Consider the following 18,546-nt stretch of genomic DNA (forward strand, 5'->3'; position numbering starts at 1 on the left):
GAGGGAAACAGAAGGAAAGAGAAAAAGATGGTGAAACTAAAAAGAAAAACTGGGGAAGAGAGAGGAAAAAAAGGGAAAGCGAGCATGAAAAGGAGGAGAAGCTGGGGGTAGAGAAAGACAGCAGTGTGGGATCACCAGTATAGTGAAAGACGAAGAAAGATTCCCCCACCATATCTATTTTTCCTCTCCTGATTTTGTACCGTACTTTAATTTTAGCCTTTTTCTTTCTTTATTACTACCAAATTGCTTGCTCTCTCTCTCTCTCTCTCCGTGTACACGAATTGAGAGAGCTTTTTTCGTCGTCCTTTATTGCTTTCAAGAACCAGCTGCTGTAGTTCGGTTGAAAATCCTAACAATTTCCTACTTTTCTGCTTTTTCTTCTTGGGTTATGCAGATGAGACATGCATGAGCTGTGATGTTATGGCATGGTACCCCTGTTGTAGAGCAAAAAAGCTTCGAAAGAGAGTATAAAAATGAGGCAAAATCTATTGAGAGACAGAGCGAAAAGCACGAGATAGCGGCCTGTCTTTTGATGCTTTTACTCTTGAAGCTAGCTAGCCGTTGTTCATTTCGATGTAATCAACCACATTGTATGTTGTAATAATGTACATGCAATGCCTTTTCCTAATTATACAGGCATATTACTCATAGCTTACAAATAGTGTACCTGTACCTTCTTCTTGCCTTTTTATGTACAAACTATTCCTCTTTCTTTTTCAACCTACATTACCTTGTTTAGAAACTCATCATTATGTTTAGATCCCCTTCAGCTAAATAAATCCAGTGTGTTATGTGTTTTCTTCCATGACTCTCTGAAACTTGTTTCTCTTCTTCTCTAGGAACAGATCATCTCCATAGAGTGTTCTCTGTACTCGCCACTTCTAGTGCATCAGAAAATGGGATATCCTCAGACAAAGTAGTATCAATATAAGCTGTGAAATTGTTTGAAATGCCACAACTGAAAGATTCCTGTTGCTAAGAGGCAAATGTCACCTTTCAGGGCCAGGAGGGGCGTGTTTGTTTGTACCCCACACCTGCTAATAGTAATCTAAAACAGTGACTTTCTCTATAGTGACTCTTCATATTGGAATACATGTAAGAAGTCCCAGAAAAAAAAAGGGGAAATCCATTGTGTCGTAAAGAAGGGTTACAAAGGGCCGGAATTTGGTCAGATTATATGAAATTTCAGCATTCCTTGACTTTTAATCAAACCCCAACAACAAAGCTGGCCTGTGTTTAACACGAAGAACTTTTGCAGACATAGAGCCCCACCAAGGAAACAGATACAGTTTGAAACCAACTTAAATCTTTGGGCCATTATGCTTTACTGCAGAAAAAAGTTTTCGGCTCTTAAAACCTTTAACACTAGGAAGGCCAGGGGCTGGGCCGGTGGAGACCCCTCTATGACATTTGAGGGAACTTTTAGTCTCATTTCTACCCTAGTTCTCGAGATTCCCCTCTTCATCCCTCTTTATTTAATCATTAGTTCCCTTGAAAATTGTTTGCTAATTACATAATTTGCCCTCATCTAAGATATTTTAAGAACACTGATTTTAATGCTCAAGCAAATGTATCCATATGAATCCTTGATGAGTGTCGAATCATATGTATACATACATACATACATACATACATACTGAATTTGAAGGATATATCACTGAAAAGGGCTATTCATTGTTGCACCAGAGGAGAAAAAATAAACAACATCGATTAACAATTACACGTTTCGAGGGCCTTGACTACATTGTTATTCTAAGAACAGGGGAAAATATGGACTATGAAGTCTAAACAGCCTTAGAAGAGGAACTGTTAGCTCCAGACGTAGACGCAGTGCCTTTGAAGTAAGGCTTGAAATGAAGCCTGCTAACTCCAATTCTTTCACAAAACCTGTTGATCTCCGGTTGACGACCTTTGTTCCTCATGGTCCAGCCTAGGCTCTCCGCAAATGCTCTCATAGCTTCTCTCTGTCCCCGGTGAACTTCGATTTCCTCTGCTTGAACTTGCGATTGGAGTTCTGCTGCTTCTGCAACGGTACCTGGGGAGATGGGGCTGGAAGAACACGGTGCTGCCTGGCGATTCTCTTTGCCTCTCTTAGGCTCCAAAAAGACTTACCAGAACCGTGGCCAATTTCAGGAGATTCGTTTAAGTATATAAAAGGGACTTTCCGATGGTAGTTTCTATGGCAACCACAGGCTTTGCAGTGGCTTTCCATGGTGTTACTGGGAATGAACTCACTGCAACCATCAATTGCATAGCCGCCAAGATAGCATGCATGGTTCCTCTGACAGTCTCTGTAAGTCTCTCTCTCCATCTCACTCTCTCTCTCTCTCTCTCTCTCTCTCTCTCTCAAGTGCAGGGCTGAGACAAGGGTATGCAGAAAAGGTAGATTGACAATATATATCATATTCAGGAGGTTACAAATCAACGGATCCCTCTCTGTATGTTTGCAAAGTGGCACATTAAGGGCTAATAAGTTAACAAGTTGGCAAGCATTAAAGCATTGGACTGGTCTATATCTCTCTAACTCATTCTCCATTTTGCTATTCCACCGAGTTTAATGATCTGTCAACCAACACTCAGCCCTCTGTCATTAAAAGGAATCTTCCATCATTTACTTATTATTGGACTTTTCTATTCTACAAGGTACCAATAGAAAATTGAATAGTTTTGAGTTTTTTTCTACGAAAAAAATATTTTTCATTTTAACTTATGTAGTCAACTATCCAAAGATTACCTTATAAACCAAAATAACAAAGGCCGATAGCTTTGACAAAAGTAAAGAAATTCAATATAGGAGACTGAATAGGAAAGAAAACTGCATTGGTATTGAATGCCAATGATGTATTTATGGTACGAAAATTAAATGATAAGTTTAAAATACAAATAGTTATTAAAATTCTACTCTAAATAAAACCCATCTCATCTTTAGATTTAAATGTATCATCTTTTATACTTGTTTCTTGTTCATGGATTAAGCTTTATCTGCATATTAATTGAATTTTATCTGCATGTTGTTATGTCTTCTTTTATGTTTGTTTCTTGTTCTTGGATTGAGCTTTATCTGTATGTTGATTGAGCTTTATCTACGTATTGTATTAATTGTTGCTATCTATAACTCTAATAAGAAGTATACGGAACTTGGTCATTATTTTGTATCTTATGACAAAACTACAAAGGAAAACTGTTATGAAATGGAAGCTAATTAATATCTTCCATCTAAGATTTGAATTCAATGTTAGGATATCCTGTTGAGGAAGTTTTTAGTTAAATTACTGGTCCCTGAAGGGATTGAATAAGTATGCAAAGTTGTCCCTTAAACAAAACATGCTATAGATGTTGGCCATGCGTACCCACAACAGAAGCGCGTAAAGAGAGACAGCTCAACATAAGAAAAAAATAAGCATGAATGAGTAAGGCAAACATGATATAGCAACGGTCCAAACGTGTAAACGAAATTCAATATACTGATATGCTGCTTTGAAACTGTATAACAAATGGAAGAGACAGCCAATCATGGCCTAATCGCTGCCACTAATTCCATTAGCTAGCCGGCAATGTGGCTGCTTCTCTGTTGTTAGCCATTTCCACTCGTCCGATTATTTTGAACCAAAAATTGTAACAAACAATAAAAGAAGTAAGGGGGCAATACAAGTTTGCAACTACCACAGGGCTAAAATAGAGAGAGAAAGGGCTTTCATCACCCCAATCCGCTGCTTTTTCCCTTCCCATTTGTGCGACGATCCAACACGAAAAGATGACTCTTTGGAAGAGGGCGGCCGGTGCTATCAAAGACAGGAACAGCATAGTCGTGGCCAATCTTTCCAGAAAGAGTTCCTTCAGGAATCCTGATATTGAGGCTGCCATCATCAAGGCCACTAGTCACGATGAATATTTCATTGATAAAAGGAATGCCCAAAGAGTCTTTTCGTGGATTCGGGCGTCGCCAATTAGCCTTCGTCCTTTTATTTGGGCTCTGTCTAAACGGATGGAGAAGACGCAGAGCTGGGTGGTTGCCATCAAGGGGTTGATGCTCATGCATGGTGTCTTTTGTTGTAAGGTCCCAGCTGTTCAAAAGATAGGCCGTTTGCCATTTGATATGTCGAGTTTCAGCGACGGACATTCCAGGTCAAGCAAAACGTGGGGTTTTAATGCTTTCATTCGTGCTTACTTTGCGTTTCTAGATCAAAGAGCTATCGTTTCGTTTGAGCAAGACAACAAAAGGGACGAACAACGTTCATTGATGCTGCAGCAGCTGTCGAAACTGCAGAAATGGCAATCTTTGCTTGATATGTTGCTTCAAATTAGGCCTCTAGCGGATAATATGAAGGTTGGTTTGATTCTGGAAGCCATGGATTGTGTTATCATTGAGATATTTGATGTTTATAGCAAAATATGCAGCGAGATTGCAAGGGTTTTGATGAAAATATATTCAGTTGGTAAAGTTGAAGCAGTAATGGCCCTTAAGGTTCTTCAAAAGGCAATGATGCAGGGTGAGGAACTTTCTCTATATTTCGAATTTTGCCAGGAATATGGTGTTTTAAACGCCAGCGAATTCCCCACAGTTACTCAGATTCCGGAGGAAGATGTTCAGGAACTTGAGAGAATAATCAATGGGGTATCAGAGAAGACATACAAGGACGTGGATTTCAAGGAAAACAACCAAATGGCTATAGTTGTGAGAGAAGGAAATAATGCAATTGTTGAACAGAAAGAACCAAAGGGAGCTCTGAAGACAATAATAACAGACAAATGGGTGGTTTTTGATGAAAATGTTATAATGATCAATGGAGAGAATACTGGTTTCTCTAATCATAAGAATACTGCTGCTGCTGCTGCTAGAGATCTCCCTCTTGTACCCATTGATGTGCCTGTTTATAATCATTATGAAATTCCGGATTTAATTACTTTCTAGCAGTGGGAACAATAATTGTGTGTGTCTAGCTCTGCTCTCAAGTTCCTTCAATTACAAATATAGAAAAAAAAAAATTCTTTAGATCAGAGTTATAGTACATTCTTAATATTTTTCTGATCTATATATTGAATTGACATCATGATCTGAACTTCTTTTAATTCATGGGATATCCATCTATATATATATATATATATATGTATGTACTGTTTTTATTTGATTAATTAAGGTGCATGGATATCATGAGAGAAATGGTTGATTGGGCTTGAGAAAAACAGATATCAAGTTTCCATTTCAGAGATTTCGCAGAAAGATCTTTCTCTCTTTAATTTCTTTGGGTTTTTGGGGTTGGGTGGGGATGGGGTAGGCTTCTTCATCGCTTTCTTCTTCTTTAGATTAGCAATAACGCAAGTTGGACTTGGGAAATGTTGTCGCTTGTATTTAGATAAAGGTGCAAGCCACTTCTTTTGGTCTTTGTCCAAATATATAAAAAGAAATTAGAAGCAGTAATTTCATGATGCGTGAGAATCAACTTTCAATCTTGATTGGTCTTGAATATGATGATTAGCCACTTATTATTGAGAGCTATGAAGTCATGAATTAAAGAACGCTCCACAATTGACTCCAGAATATAAAGCTGACCGACCACCCTTGACCGAGTACATTATTAAGAAAAGGATGTATACAAATTGGCTTTGGCATTAAATATGGGGACAGATTTTATCATAAATTGCTTCTTCGCCTCTCTGTCTCCTATCTGATTTATTTGAAATTATTGATGTAGATTTTTAATGTCCAAAAATAAAAGGAAAATCATGAAAAAAAAAAAAGAACGTTAGGTGTTCAAAATCTAAAAGAAAAAATAAAAAATTAGGAACATCTATAAACAAAGATATTGGATATTACGTGCTAAAATTTTGAAATTTGCACCATGGAATTATATCATTTTTAGTAAACTATGAAAGTCAGGGTCAATGTCAATCCTGGAAATACTTGTGATGGTTATTGGTTGAACAGTCTCTGTCAGAATCAAGTGTCCACAGTCCACATACTATGACTTCGGCCTGGTCGTCCTTTCGACGGGTATTGATAAGCATGAGAACAACAAAATGTGTAGAAAACGCGTCTTGTTGACCAAAGTTGAAACTTCTCTCAACTTTTTTGTTCTATAAAACCCGAAAACTTCTGCAATCTGCCGACCTTTCCTAATATCCGAAAAAGAAGGAATCTGCCTGCTTTCCCATCAATCCTTATCCACTAGCAAATTTCAGAAGCAGAATGAAAAATTTTTTAGCCCAGCTCTCTTTGCTGATCTTTCTATTCATTAGCGCAACTGAAGCAAGAAAAAACCCACAAATATGTTCATCTTCCTGCGGAGATATCCATGACATCAGCTACCCTTTCCGCCTGAAGGAAGATCCAGCTGGCTGTGGTGATCCTGATTTCCAACTATCTTGCAAGAACAATAAGACCATCTTGAATTTCCATGGAGGGTTATACTACGTGAAGAGAATTTCCTATGACGAACGCACAATTCGTGTTGCTGATGTTAACTTAGCCAGTGGAAGCTGCAGTCTTCCTAACAGATCATTATCAATGCAGGAAGTGCTGATGGATGCTCGGTATCCAGGACTGGCTGATTACAGTTACTCGTATGCTTTAAATTTTGTTCGGTGTTCCAACAATATCAGCGATCTGGCTAAGAGCAGAGCACCCTGTCTGAGCGGAAATACATCTCATGTTTATGTCAATATATCTCGGGACTCTGTATACTCGTATGATGTTCCAAAACCCTGCAAGGTCATTTCAACTGTCCCAGCATTCTATGAAAATATGGTGCAGAACCTTTCTTATGAAACAGCCTTGAAGATGCAGGAATCAGGGTTTGACATGAGATGGTCGGTTGAGTGTAGAGATTGCAGGGCAAAGGGTCGTGGCTGTGTCAATAAATTTAATACAGCCAATATCTTCCAATGCGAAGAGGAATATGGTTAGTAGGCCTGTTTCTTTTTGAATCTTCTGTCAAACAATTGCAAACTTTCTCTGCTGTTTGTCGTTTAAATCCTTATATCCTTAAATTCTTCGGAATTGGTTCTTTGTTTAATGTGTGGAGCCTAATTTTATATTAATATATTGTTTATTTATGCAGATTACGACGCTATAGTTGGATTGGTGTACTCTCTTTTTGCTGCAGTGAATCTGGCTGGTATATTTCCATTTCCTCGTAGAAATCGCAGTTTTTTGTTTTAGAATCTTCATTTACTTGAACTAAAAATGTCAATCTATATTTGTTTTGTAGAAATAATTGGTGCAGTCAGATTCATCCTCCTTCCACCGGTTATATTTGCTTTCCTTCTCCACACATACTTCTCTATGAGAAAGAAGATTGATGTCAGGGAAAAATCTTCACAGACTGACCAGAGTCGTGGAAAGGTTACAAGGAACATTGAAAATCATCTGGAAATGCCTCCTAAGCCTGTCTTAATTTCTGCTCAAGATAACTGTGTAATGGCTCCCGAGTCAGATTCTCCAAAAGAGATACTAATACCTGAGTCAATGGAGAGGAGCTCATAGAGACACCAAGCATTTTTCTAGTACTATTCCTTCAACTCGCTATTGTAATTGACCATCAACGCCTGTTCGTACATTCCTTTTTGTTCTTCCTTGCAAATGAAAATTTTACCTGTCTCAGCTGGTTTTCTAGTAGAAAACTAAGCTTGCATCTTTACACTGTATGTATATGTTCTTTGCAACTCTGTGTAATGAAATTCACTACCAGCAAGAGACTGTTGAGATGATTCTGCTAAGGGATTAAATTTACATATTCTTCGATTTCATTTGGAACTGAAACTGTGGGAGTAGATTTCTCTGTTAGGGAGCCTATCTGCTGTTCTTTGAATTTCTTGGCATAAGATTTCTCGCTTGAAATAATCAAATCTTACAACATATACGCACCCTACTTGACATTTGTTGTCATACATGATTTCCGGTTTTGTTTTAATTATTGTTTCTTTTTTATATATGTAATTGTTTACTAAAAGTGCATTATATGTGATATTAAATCAGGAATAAGCTCAATTTTCAATTATTTATCATTGAAAATATAGGGCAGTGAAATATATGTATGCAAAAAAAGATATATTCTCATAAAAAAATTAAAATTAAATAAATTTTTTGTCTAAAATAATTTTTGTATAAAATAACATACTATAATAAAATAAAATTAATAAATAAATTTTGAGATCATAAAAGTACAAAGAATTTTAACATATACGCTTATAGCAACCAATGATTGCTCATATAATTAATATATTTAGATAATGATATAAGTTACACTAGAGTATTTGATTGAATAATTGGTGCATGATTCTTATGTTAAAAAATAATATACTTTAAATTCTCTTTTTTCAAATAAATAAAAGTAATAATTGAATAATTCAACAATTTTTAATAATTTATCAAGACGCACCATAGTTGATTATATGTAAGTTGTAAAATAATTTATCTATTGTATAATTAACAACAAAGCAAAATTAATTCATTATAAATAATGATAAAACACATTTAATTCCATAACCAATAACAAATTACTTTTAATTAACAAAAAAAAATTTGAGTCATAATTTTTATATCACAAATCACCCTAAAGATTTCTTGATAATTAAAACCTTCTCTTTGAGGGTAGCCTTAGTTACCAGTCTTAACTTCTTATCTTTCAATGCTGCCATCTAAGTTGTGTGAATTTGATGATAAGGGCACAATTATCCAAGTACCTTTCTCCTCCAAAGATTGCAATTCTTCTTTCATGGCATTATTTCAATGATCAAATTTGACAACTTGGTGAAAGGTTTCAAAAATATGGTTCAAAAGCATTTGTGAATGCCTTATATGAGGTGGACAGTTTAGATTAGACAAGATGGATATTTAGCATAACAGATTTTCTGCACTAACATACATCATATTGCATTTGATGTATTAGCTTTATTCTACTAAATGGACCATGTCCTAATCTAAAATGCTAAAGGTCAAAGCCGGTAGACGCTTCATTACAGGAATTAACAGAATTAGATTGTAACTATTTGCCACATCAGCCTTTTCTCTTTAAATTACTTCAAATACTAATAAAGAATTCTGCACATACAAACCATAGAGATCAATTGGGTCAGCAAAACTATAAAATTCAAGGTCAATGTCAATCCTGGAAATACTTGTGATGGTTATTGGTTGAACACTCTCACATACATTCCACAATGCACATAACTACTGATTAGCATCAGAAAAAACCTTGGTGCAGAAAACGCGTCTTATTGACCAGAGTTAAAAGGTTCTCTCAACGTTTGTGTTCTATAAACTTCAAGAGACCCGAAAACTTCAGCAATCTGCCTACTTTACCATCAACCGTTGTCCACTCGGAGATTTCGGAGGCAGAATGAAAAATTTTTCAGCTCTGTTTTCTTTGCTGATCTTTTTATTCATTAACGCAACTGAAGCAAGAAAAAACCCACAAATATGTTTATCTTCATGCGGAGATATCCATGACATCAGCTACCCTTTCCGCCTGGAGGAAGATCCAGCTGGCTGTGGTGATCCTGATTTCCAACTATCTTGCAAGAACAATAAGACCATCTTGAATTTCCATGGAGGGTTATACTACGTGAAGAGAATTTCCTATGACAAACGCACAATTCGTGTTGCTGATGTTAACTTAGCCAATGGAAGCTGCAGTCTTCCTAACAGATCATTATCAATCCAGGAAGTGCAGATGGATGCTCGGTATCCAGGACTGGTTAATTACAATTACTTGTATACTTTAAATTTTGTTCGGTGTTCCAACAATATCAGCGATCTGGCTAATAGCAGAGTACCCTGTTTAAGTGGAAATACATCTCTTGTTTATGTCAATATAACTGGGTACCCTTTATTCTCGAATGATGTTCCAAAGTCCTGCGAGGTCATTTCAACTGTCCCTGCATTCTATAAAATTATGGTGCAGAACCTTTCTTATGAAACAGCCTTGAAGATGCAAGAGTCAGGGTTTGATATGAGATGGTCGGTTGAGTGTAGAGATTGCAGGGCAAAGGGTCGTGGCTGCGTCTATAAAACTAGAGATACAACTTATCTCTTTAATTGTGAAAAAGAATACGGTTAGTAGGCCTGTTTCTTTTTGAATCTTCTCTCAATCATTTGAATCCCTATATCCTTAAATTCTTCAGAATTGGCTCTTTGTTTATTGTGTGGAGCTTAATTTTTGTATTCATATATTGTTTATTTATGCAGATTACGAAGCTGAACTTCCGTTGATATACACTTACATTGTTGCAATGTTTCTGTTTGGTATACTTCCATTTCCTCGTTGAAATTTCAGTTTTCTTTCAGAATCTTCATTTACTTGAACTAAAAATATCAATATATATTTGCTTTGTAGCAATAATTAGTACTGTCAGATTCATCCTCCTTCCAGTGGTCATACTCGCTTTCATTCTCCACAAATACTTCTCTATGAGAAAGAAGACTGATGTCAGAGAAAATTCATCACAGGATCCGCACCCCTCAACTCCAGAAAGGTATACTTATCCTGATATACTTGCCATGTCAAACAACTTCAGAGATAAAATAGGGCAAGGTTGCTTTGGTTCGGTTTATAAAGGGCAGCTTCCTGGCGGTTGCTCAATTGCTGTTAAAATGCTTGGGAGCTCTAAACTTGGCGAAGAAAAGTTTATCAATGAAGTTTCTACGATTAGTAAGATTCAGCATCCGAATATGGTACCATTTCTAGGATTCTGTTCTGAGGGATCTAAATATGCTCTTGTCACCCAATACATGCCTAATGGAACTCTTGACAAGTACATTTTCTCAAACTCTCATTCGTTTAGCTGGGAGAAACTTCATGAAATTGCTTTAGGAACAGCACGAGGTATTGAGTTCCTACATGGAAGGTCTGGTGCTTGCATTGTTCATTTCGATATTAAACCTCAAAATATTTTGTTAGATCAGAATTTCATCCCCAAAATAGCAGACTACTGCCTCGCAAAATTGTACCCAAAGAAGCATGATTTCATGTCCATGTGTGCCACAAGTGAAACAGTTGGATACATGGCACCTGAATTGATTTCAAGGGGTTTTGGCGCTGTTTCTTGCAAATCAGATGTTTATAGTTTTGGGATGCTATTGCTAGAATTGGCAAGTAAAAGAAGGAAAGTCGATGTAGATGCAATCAATTCAAGCAAAGTGCATTTCCCTTCTTGGGTCTATGAACTGAATGAGAAAGGAGATTTAGAGCTTGAGAATGCGACTAAAAGTGATGCGACTATAGCTAGAAAGTTGTTGATAATTGGGTTATGGTGCACTCAAACCAAGGTATCGCAACGCCCCTCGATGACCAGAGTCGTGGAAATGTTACAAGGTAACATTGATGATCTGGAAATGCCTCCCAAGCCTGTCTTCTTTTCTGCTCAAGATAAGTGTATAATAGAGGCACAGTCAGATTCTCCAAAAGAGATGCTACTACCAGAGTCAATGGAGAGGAGCTCATAGTAATAGCAAGCATTTTTCTAGTACTATTCTTTCAACTTGCTAATGTAATTGACCATCAACTGCTGTTTGCACATTCCTTCTTCATGTTCTGCATTGAAAATGAGAAATTTACCTGTCTGAGCTGGTTATCTAGTTGAAAGCTAAGCCTGCATCTTCACACTTTATGTATTTGTTCTCTGCAACACTGTACAATGAAATTCACTACCAGCGAGAGACTGTCAGTAAAAACATATCTATATTTGCAGTCATTGAGTATGTATCTTTAGTTAGACATAAAATTAATTGAAACTCATCAGCTATGTAAATCTCATAATTGTTTACGAGTAATACTATTAGACCTTACGCTTTTGTCTTCAGTATTTGTCTGTCCTGATTGCAAACTTTCATTAGATGATCTAAGGGTGAGACCTACTAATTTATACATGGTAGGTCATAACTATAATGTTTAAAATTAAACCAATATGTTTATTCTAAGAACAACTTACTTTATTAAGAATTCAAAGTTAATAAGGAAAGAGATAGGTAAAAATTAATCAATATAAGGAAAGTTTACTTTAATAAAAAGAAGGAAAAACAGTAAGGACAAAAGTGTAAGGTCAAGAATAATTTTTCATTTATTTTAAATTTTTAATGATTCAACCTGGCATAAAATTCTATTTTTTGATATATCTAAATTTAAATTTTTTTTAAGAACAATTTAATCTAATAAAGAGTTTCAAAATTAATTAGAGAAATAAATAAATGAAAATTAGCGAATATTTAATTTGATAAAAAAAATCATTATGAAAAGTTTTCTTCAGAATTTAAATATTAATAAGGAAGTAAATAAAAATTAATTAATATTTAAATTTGATAAAAAATTTTAATTAAAGATAAAATAATTAATTAAATAAATTATTAAAAGTGTACTATTCACACTTTTAGAACTTGTACTTTTACATATAATAGTGATAATGATATATGCAATAGACATTTGATTAAGCATGTAGTTTGCTTACATTAAATTTCATATAGTTTGCACACCAATATTGAAAAACTTTCCTATAGCAATTAAAGCCTCTCTTCTCAAAAAATAAAATTAATAATGGATAGCAATTACAGGAGGAGAAGTAGGCATTAGGTAAATGATGTTTTGCATAAGTTCTTAGTCCTTATTTAGGTCAAAGGATAAGAGTTGCCATCTTTATCTTTAATTAGGGTTAGCTTCTACTCCTTGTGGAAGTCAAAACAAAACTTCAGCTCCCACTCCCAGTCCCACTTTTTTAAAATTACTATTTAACACCCCCACCACCCCCTCTCCCAAAAAAAAAAAATCAACATAAAATGAATTTTTTAAGGAAAAAAAAACCCTTATCAAAACTTTTCATTAATTGAATTTAAATTTTCTTTTTATGGATGTTTTTGTTTTTTTACTCCTTTTTAATTTTTTTTACTTATTAAAAAAATCAAATAACAAAAAATTAACTAAATGAAATTTTAATTAATATTTTAACTAATAATAACACCTAAATTTTTCTTGAATCCTAGGCTCTGAAAGAACCATATTTCTCAAGAAACAATTACTACTAGAATAATAGAAACCTTTAAAGAGGCCTCATAAGAAACAAAATCATGGTTTGGCCTATGTTCACATTGACATACATTCTTAGGCAACTTTGAGAAATAGATATCTCCAAAGTAACAACCACAAATACTTGCTGAAAGTATATCAGTGCTCAAATATCTTAAAAGACTAAAATAAGGACCTCAAAAAAGCCTCACAGAATCCAGATACACCTTTCCTAGTTTACTTCTTAGACCATTCAACTAAATATCTGGCGGCATTTAACAAGTTCAGGCCAACTACTAATAGAAGAGCAAGATTTTTTCATTGTTAACCACCAAAAATGAGATTGAAATGTGCACCACACCAAAGAAACAATTTAATAGTGCATGCATGCTGACATAGACACGTACATATAGTTATAAACTATGATGTGGCAACCTATATATCATAAATCCTGTTACCAGAAAATCAATGGATGATTCAAATGTCAGGCAACAAATGACTTGCCTTAATCTATCAAAACAATTTAGAATAGTATTACCGATAATAACAACAAAACAACAACTAGCCTTCAAATTGTTTGAACAAGAGTTGTCGTAAAACCTACCAACAACTATAAAAGCCACACTTTAGCAGGTGATGAGAGGAAAGGAGCAAACAGATAAACAACAGAAGAAATCTGTTCCTTGTAATGCTAACCATATGCCAATGGATCTTACAATAAATAGCACCACACCAAACTAAAACAATAAAATCTGTCCTTAACGCCGCACTCAAATGATAACAGATCACCTTGATCAGCATCCTGCACACATTCCTGACTAAGCATGGCAATGTCATATAGACCTTAGGACAATATTATTCTGCTAAAGATTTAGAATAATTTGGAAACAATATTTACACAAATCCTAGCGAACAGAATGCTTGTATACATTTTATAGACATCTTACCCTGCTTAACTTTCAGTTGCTTAAGAAAGCTGCACTTCATGAGCAACATTGACTTTTAAGAGTGACAGGCAGGTAAATGATGGAGCATATACCTCTCAACAGAATCAAATGCCCCAACATTTCCACAAGTGATGCTAAAACTATAATTATTTTGTATCTCCTAAGTAACACAACTTTCATCATAGCACAATAAACGTCATGCTCATAGTGCCTACGTTTATTAACTGCTCCATATTAGTTACTTCTTTCCACTAATACCTTCAATGAAATTGTCTTTCTCTACGCTCTCTTTTCACAACAACAATGGTGAGGAGTTGTCTTTTCCATAAACCCACACAAAAATCAAAACATGTGGGTAAAGAAGTTGGAAAGAAATCAGATTACACTCTCAACCTCCTAAACAACCAAACAAATAGATGAAAACCTCTATCATCCAGTGAACCAAACTAGCAAAGCACATAAAGCAAGCAAGAAAAGATTAAATAGGCAACACTTATGTACAATTTCAGTCATAGCCCTCAAAAAAAAATTAGATAAATGCCATTTTCAAATTGCTTCAGAAATTATTCTTCATTTTGTTAGGTTTTCCACAATGTATGTTCATCTTTTTCTTCCCTGCTAGCAAAAAGAAAAACAAAAGGTTGGAGAAGCCACAAAAGAAGATTGGTTCTTGATCTCAGTCAGCATCTTCTTAGGTATTGCTACAGTTTTCCTCTGATTCCTCCCTGCTAGCAATTAAAAGAATAAAAGACAATTTGGAAGAAGGGGTTGCAAAGGAGAAGTTCTGATCATTCTACTCCTTGATATAGTGATTTGGTACTCTAGAAACATATTGATGCACAAATAACCATAGCTAACTGACCAACATATCAAATTCTATTGACTTTTAAAAAGGTTTTAACATAAATGCAGAACAAACCAGGCCTTATTATATCAACTAGAACAAGTAGACAGTCTGATTCTAAAATCCATGCACTAAAGAACATGATTCAGCATAGATAATCCACGGTTAACAAACTTTCATCTTTGACATAGCATGTATCAGAATGCAGCAGTTCAATCAACTTATATTTAATAAAAGGGGACAAGACTGACTTTTAGACCTCAGACTGTGTCCTCCAAGTATAGGTTTAAACCCAACCCCAAACCTCCATCACTGCCTCCCCCACATCCCCCCCGCTCTTTCCTTTTCTCCAAAAAAATATTAAAGGATTGCACAACACAGATTCATTCACACAACTAGGCAAAAAAAAAATAAATAGATCAAAATAACTGCTTAATAATCATTCAAAAGTTTATGCAAATAAAGGGAATAAACAAAATGTCATTGATGTCAGCTAAAAGATTGCCAGGAAAAGCAGCATTCAACTGCCAGTCTATAATAACACTTTGCCGAGTGGATGAAAGGAGATTATCCAACAGGATCCAACAAATAAAAACTCATCCACAACTTAAAGTTGGTGACCAGAACAAACGGATGTTCTTAAAGCACAAGCATAAATGAAAAACTAAGAAGTTCCAAAGAACCACGATGTTCGAAAGTTAAAACATTATCATGACTCTGAAAATTCATGAACTACAAGGCATCAAAGATCTCCGACGAAGGCCACAGAAATATATACAGGTGAAGCAGACCATAAGCGATGGAGTTCCACTATCATTTCCACCAATTTGAATCTACCTGATAGTGACAAACTTGTTGGTACCATGTCTAGCCCAATGAGTCCTCAAATCAATTGGGTTATTGAAGTTATAATTTTCAGCTGCAAGTTTCTCCAAGACCTTCTTGAATGCCCCCTGACTCATTTTCCGCCCAGCTATCCTCGCACCACGCCTTTTGGTGCTCATTGGCAAAGGATACATGGATACATTTGTTGTGCAACAAGCAGATTGCCAACCACCACAGCCCCATCGATAACATTGCTGAGGGCTTCCAGTGCATGAGCAAACTGGAATTGGAATGCCTGAAATATCCATGTCATAGCCATTTATTTTAATATCCATACTCTTCTTTGCAGGCTTCACACGTTGAACAGTGGAATTACTATTATCCTTTGGCTTCCTAGGCTTTTTGGCCTTTGGCGTCTTTGGGGCAGCCCCACCCTGCCTTTTCTTCAATGGAACACCTTCCTTATTAACTGATGGCTCCTCGACTCTACCCACCACCCTCTCATTTCTTGATGACGAATCAGGTGGTGGCTGCAATATTGGCAATGAATGAGCCGCCGAAGTTTCAGGAAGAATGCCATAATTAGGAGCAGTGGCTGGTAACATGTTGAAAAACTTTTCTCTCTGGCTAATCCAACTATCCCTAACATAATTCATGGGGATAGGTGCCTCTGAAACAACGCAGTCCCGTGGGTGAAAGGCAGCATTGGGAGTAACCATGAGATTGGGATCACGCCCAGGAATGAAAGACTTGGTGTCCCTCTCAGCCATGCTAGACATGAGCTGCAGACCAAGATGTCCCTTCAAGGACGGCTCATAATAACCCCAATTACGCATGTTCAACGCATCATCATCCATGAAGCTACATATAGTGAACAACAGAACAGAATGATCAAAATTTTACCATAATTTGAATTATCCCATTAATGCCATTCAAATCCTGCTTAACATTCCCATAGAATAACCCAAAAAGACCGTAAAATGGAGAGAAAACCGAAAACCCAAACATTCAAACAAAAACTATGGCCTCAATACGAAATTTGAGGCATTTACATGAATCAAGAGCAAAGCCAGATCGAATCACGTACAAACCCAGAGAGAGATCAGTAAAAAACAACATCAAACATGCACAGAATGCCAAAGAATATGTTTGATTCCTAGAAACCAAAAGGGCAACAAAACATGTTACATTTCCAACTACAAGCGAAAAAACCCACCTCCAATGAGCCAAATTTCAATTGGTAGCCTTTACATTTCCGCAGATCCAAGATATGCAAACCAAATATCCCAATCCACAGCACATAAAAACAATAGCAGAAATGGAAAAATCTAAGATTCGAAAGCAACAGAAATGGAAATCTAAAGATACGCAACAGCGAAATGGAAACTTTCAGATTCAAACTAGTTTCTAATTCCCCACATTTTCCCAATACCCAAACTTTGCATGCATCAAAATCCATAATCAGATCTACTAAATATAGCTAAAAGAACCACAAAAAAAAAAACTTCAATAAAAAGTTCGGGTTTTTATTGCTGTTTTGGGGCTTTCAAATTGGAAACTTAATAAAATCCTAGATCTCCTTCACAATTTCACCTTCAAAGCTCAAACAAACAAAATAAATAAATAAAAATATACATGAAAGGTTTAATAGTACAACGAAGGAGTAAGGACCCATATATTCAAAATTCTTAGAAAGAGAAAGCAAAGAGAGAGAAAGAGAAAGAGGAAAAAAAAAAGAAAAGAGAGATGGAAGTGAGAGGAGAGAGAAAACTTACTTGGGGGTGTAAACGACTCTTTAGGGTTTTGCCCTTTCTGGAGAGAGAAAGAGAGAGAGAGAGAGAGAGAAACCTGAGAGAAAAGAGAGAGGAGAGAGAAAGAGAAAAAAAAAACCTATGAAAGAGAAAGAGATGGAGATGAGAGAGGAGAGAGAAAAGAAAGGCAAAAAATAAGAAAGAGAGAGGATGAGAAAGACCTAAAAATGTGTATCTATCAAAGGGGAGTTTATTTATATGGGACTTCCACTTTTAAAAAAAAAATAAATTAAAATTTAATTTAAAGATCCTTAAAAAGGAGAAATAACTATATCTATCTATCTCTCATATGTAATGTTGTTGGGTGGTGTAGGGCATATGGCCATGTGACAACAAAAAGATTAATTCTTATCCTCTATTCTGTTCTCTTCTTTTTCCTTTCTCTACTTTCTTTCCTTATTCTATTCTATTTTTTGTGCTTTTATTTTCACACAAAATCATTTTAAAAAAATAAGATGTCTTAACTTCTTGCCTCCTCTCTCTCTCTCTCTTTATTTCTTTTTGATGTTTTTTTTAACATTAGTGTCTCTCTATCTATGGCCTTTTGTTTTTCATCCTTATATATATGTGGACAAATATGGGATTTTATGTCAATGAACACCAAAACTAGTCAATGAGACATCTCTTTTCATATCTTTTCCCTTTTCTTTTTTCTTTTGTCATATGGAGCTTAGGTGAGACAAGGGCCAATCAATTTTCTTTTCAAATATTACCACATCCTCATAAATCAAATTAAATTAGTTTAAAAAGTTAACTAAAAATCCTGTCTATTCACCAACCCAAATTGATATTTGAGAAGGATAAAAGCTTCATCATAATTTTGGTTACAAGACTCATTAAACAACATTAAAATTTGATAAAATATTTTTCAAATTTTGGATATATGTAATCTATTATTTAGTGCAATTGTTTTATCGGTTTTGATTTTCAATTTGAACTTTCGTAAGCATAAACTTTACAGACTTTACCTAAATCTTGCCAGTTTGATATATGTCAATTTATTATGGTATCGATTATCCATTAATGTTCATTTTTGCTAAGATAAATTGAATAATATATTTTAGGATTAGAGATGACCAATGTAATAATCTTTTGCCCTAAACAAAAAGGTTAAGAAGTGGATAAAG

At 35.5% G+C, this 18,546-nt stretch overlaps 4 protein-coding genes across 5 annotated transcripts; 2 read left to right on the plus strand and 2 right to left on the minus strand.

Annotated features, from left to right (window-relative positions):
* Positions 1–1,670: 1,670 nt before the first annotated feature.
* On the minus strand, positions 1,671–3,291 carry LOC110423397 (zinc-finger homeodomain protein 14-like). Its single transcript, XM_021437618.1, is given in 2 exon segments — positions 1,671–1,972; positions 1,975–3,291. Coding segments are annotated over 2 exon segments (750 nt in total). The 5' UTR covers positions 2,537–3,291; the 3' UTR covers positions 1,671–1,784.
* Positions 3,292–3,443: 152 nt separating this feature from the next.
* LOC110423292 (ENTH/VHS/GAT family protein) lies at positions 3,444–5,256 on the plus strand. Its single transcript, XM_021437476.2, has one exon. It carries the CDS (start codon positions 3,755–3,757, stop codon positions 4,910–4,912), a length of 1,158 nt encoding a protein of 385 aa, XP_021293151.1. The 5' UTR covers positions 3,444–3,754; the 3' UTR covers positions 4,913–5,256.
* An 839-nt stretch (positions 5,257–6,095) lies between these two features.
* Positions 6,096–11,799, plus strand: LOC110423187 (LEAF RUST 10 DISEASE-RESISTANCE LOCUS RECEPTOR-LIKE PROTEIN KINASE-like 2.4). The gene is made up of 6 exons (XM_021437343.2): positions 6,096–6,899; positions 7,059–7,115; positions 7,209–7,480; positions 9,234–10,053; positions 10,187–10,243; positions 10,335–11,799. Exons 1-6 carry the CDS (start codon positions 6,188–6,190, stop codon positions 11,441–11,443), a joined length of 3,027 nt encoding a protein of 1,008 aa, XP_021293018.2. The 5' UTR covers positions 6,096–6,187; the 3' UTR covers positions 11,444–11,799.
* Positions 11,800–15,243: 3,444 nt separating this feature from the next.
* BPC1 (basic pentacysteine1) lies at positions 15,244–17,591 on the minus strand. 2 transcript variants are annotated; one of them, XM_021437743.2, is made up of 2 exons: positions 17,384–17,591; positions 15,244–16,469 (listed from the first exon to the last, which is right to left on the minus strand). In XM_021437743.2, the coding sequence occupies exon 2, from the start codon at positions 16,463–16,465 to the stop codon at positions 15,617–15,619; it is 849 nt and encodes a 282-aa protein (XP_021293418.1). In that variant the 5' UTR covers positions 16,466–16,469; positions 17,384–17,591; the 3' UTR covers positions 15,244–15,616. The 2 variants fall into 2 exon arrangements, with proteins under 2 accessions (XP_021293418.1, XP_021293419.1); XM_021437744.2 differs by lacking the exon at positions 17,384–17,591 and adding an exon at positions 16,825–17,374.
* Positions 17,592–18,546: the final 955 nt, after the last annotated feature.

The sequence above is a fragment of the Theobroma umbraticum genome, unplaced genomic scaffold, assembly GCF_002168275.2.
Source record: "Theobroma umbraticum cultivar Fairchild unplaced genomic scaffold, ASM216827v3 scaffold_20.0, whole genome shotgun sequence".
Lineage (NCBI taxonomy): Eukaryota > Viridiplantae > Streptophyta > Magnoliopsida > Malvales > Malvaceae > Theobroma > Theobroma umbraticum.

Coding starts and splice junctions, on each gene's coding strand:
- BPC1 (XM_021437743.2), bottom strand. CDS start 16,465: ATGGATGATGATGCGTTGAACATGCGTAATTGGGGTTATTATGAGCCG.
- LOC110423292 (XM_021437476.2), top strand. CDS start 3,755: ATGACTCTTTGGAAGAGGGCGGCCGGTGCTATCAAAGACAGGAACAGC.
- LOC110423187 (XM_021437343.2), top strand. CDS start 6,188: ATGAAAAATTTTTTAGCCCAGCTCTCTTTGCTGATCTTTCTATTCATT. Junction 6,900..7,058: donor CCAATGCGAAGAGGAATATG/GTTAGTAGGCCT, acceptor TTATTTATGCAG/ATTACGACGCTATAGTTGGA. Junction 10,054..10,186: donor TAATTGTGAAAAAGAATACG/GTTAGTAGGCCT, acceptor TTATTTATGCAG/ATTACGAAGCTGAACTTCCG.